This window comes from Sceloporus undulatus, chromosome 2, assembly GCF_019175285.1.
Source record: "Sceloporus undulatus isolate JIND9_A2432 ecotype Alabama chromosome 2, SceUnd_v1.1, whole genome shotgun sequence".
Classification (NCBI taxonomy): Eukaryota; Metazoa; Chordata; class Lepidosauria; order Squamata; family Phrynosomatidae; genus Sceloporus; species Sceloporus undulatus.
This window is the reverse complement of record NC_056523.1, coordinates 51,659,632-51,661,637: the sequence shown is the minus strand read 5'-3', so window position 1 is coordinate 51,661,637 and position 2,006 is coordinate 51,659,632. Positions and strand designations below refer to the sequence as shown.

The window sequence follows — 2,006 nt, the reverse complement described above, 5'->3', positions numbered from 1 at the left end:
TATGATCTTCTCAAAAATCATTGCTGACCTGCCATTTATTTCTCCTTTCTTCTCTTTCAGGAGATATATCTTAGTGACTAAGCCAGTTTCAGCACCTTCAACTCCTCCTATGAGCCCTCTGGAGAGCAAGTTACTCAGTGTCCGTTTCCCAAAGATGAAGGAAAAGATTCTTCGTTCTCTACTGTCAGACGTGCAGGAATCATGCTAATCTTTCCATTCATTTTCAACGGTTTCAGTTTATGAATGCTTTCACGTCTCCCCTGCTCCTTCCATAGGTTCACTAGACAGCAAGTTTCTGGGTTGTAGCTTTGAATAGTTTCCCAGAGTTGGTTAGCTAAGTAATAACACCAGTATTTGAGCTCTCTTATTTCATTTTGTGGTATGAATTATTTTATGACATACTGTGCTTTTGCTCAATTTGCACATGAATACTTCATAAATGAGAGTCCTCAGTTCACAAGTGATTATTAACTAAGTATTAATGGCCAGACAAAATATTAATTATGGATTCAGCTAACCCCAGAGATCTTATTTTTGCAGATGTTTCCTACTTTAACATTGTGAGAAGCCTGAATTTCCAGAAGACTAAAATAGTATCTTCCCTTTTGGTCCATCTCATTTTGGCTTTTACTTAAGACTTCTAGTGCATCTCGGACTACACAGTTTTCTTTCCTCAAGTTGGCTTCAAGCACAAAACAGAATTAATTCCTTGCAAGCAGTCTTTGAAAAACCAGTAACTTGTCCAGAGGGATCACATGTTTGGGGATCACCCATTCAATAAGATGATTTATCCATTCCAGTAGTTTCTTTTCCTGCTTAATGACTAATTTATAGCTAAATGAATGGCACCCATTAAAACTGATACACTCTTAGTGATATCTAAGTAATCCATATCTGATTTATCCATGTGAACACGGAAGATTCTTCCACCTCAAAAATGGTTGTATGCATTAGTCCTCAGGTGGCTGAACCCTACTATTCTTTCTGCTTTTCCTTGGTATTTTTGGTTTGTTACATATGTTTATAAAATATTATTTAGTATATGCTAATTGAAGAAATGCAAGTACAACACACCATTAAGACTGCGGTCCTCAGATCTTTAAATAAAATATTTTTGATATAATGGTGCTACATCAGTAAATACAATTGTATTTTAAAAGATACCCTGAGATTAACAGTCATCTTCTTGTGGAAGATTTTGTTTTTCAGTTGCACTTTTCAGTGTGTCTGACCCCACATAACAGAGACTGCCTTATTGATTGTAATACTGTGATCTGACCCATATGCAGTCTCTGCAGCAAACCATCTGTATAACATTAGAATAAAGGCAAGCAGAGAGGCCTATATGTTGGTTTTGCCATAAAGCAACACAATGCAGTTGTTTTTGATAGTTTCCAGAAAGGTAAACTTCTTTGTCATTGTATAGTCTTAATAAAATGAACTTCATGACATTTTTATTGTTTCCTGTGTGAAAATCTAACAATCACACATTCTCCTCTTTTCACTTCATCTCTGGAATTTTTCTTTCTTTCTTTGGAACCATTTTCTTTAAGTATTGTAAGACCACTCTGCTTGGGCAAGTGCTGAGTAGCCCAAGATTTCTGGCTGTGAGTTTCTAGGTAAAACATAGAAATAAGTGTTAAATTATTTTGTATTTAAATATACTTTAAATGATAATTATGGGATTGCCAACTAGATAGGATATTTAAATATTTTGTATTCAGTGAAATCTACCAGTGTGAGATTTCTTCCCAACATAAGCAGCAGCTTCAAAAGTGCAATTTTGAGCAGGACCCTGTGGGTAGGGAAGACCTCAGTTCTCTAGGTGAAAAAATGTTCATGTTAAGTGCAATATATCCTGTTCAGCCATAAGTGCAGTTCAAAAGGATTGTTATTATTATCACTGGCTTAAATTTAATTTAGTCCCAATTAGAACACACCAACTGATTTAATCAAAATTTACACAAGTGCCAACTTTCAAAGTTCCAAATGATTTAATGGTCTAC

The 2,006-nt window shown here is 35.3% G+C and overlaps 1 protein-coding gene across 1 annotated transcript in view; it reads left to right on the top strand.

Moving 5' to 3' along the window:
* The window catches only part of C2H3orf22 (chromosome 2 C3orf22 homolog), a 4,844-nt gene extending 3,234 nt beyond the window's left edge, over positions 1–1,610 (top strand). Inside the window, exon 3 of the mRNA XM_042450003.1 lies at positions 61–1,610. Coding sequence (XP_042305937.1) covers positions 61–208 — 148 coding nt within the window. The 3' untranslated portion in view covers positions 209–1,610. The remainder of the gene's footprint in view (positions 1–60) is intronic.
* Positions 1,611–2,006: the final 396 nt, after the last annotated feature.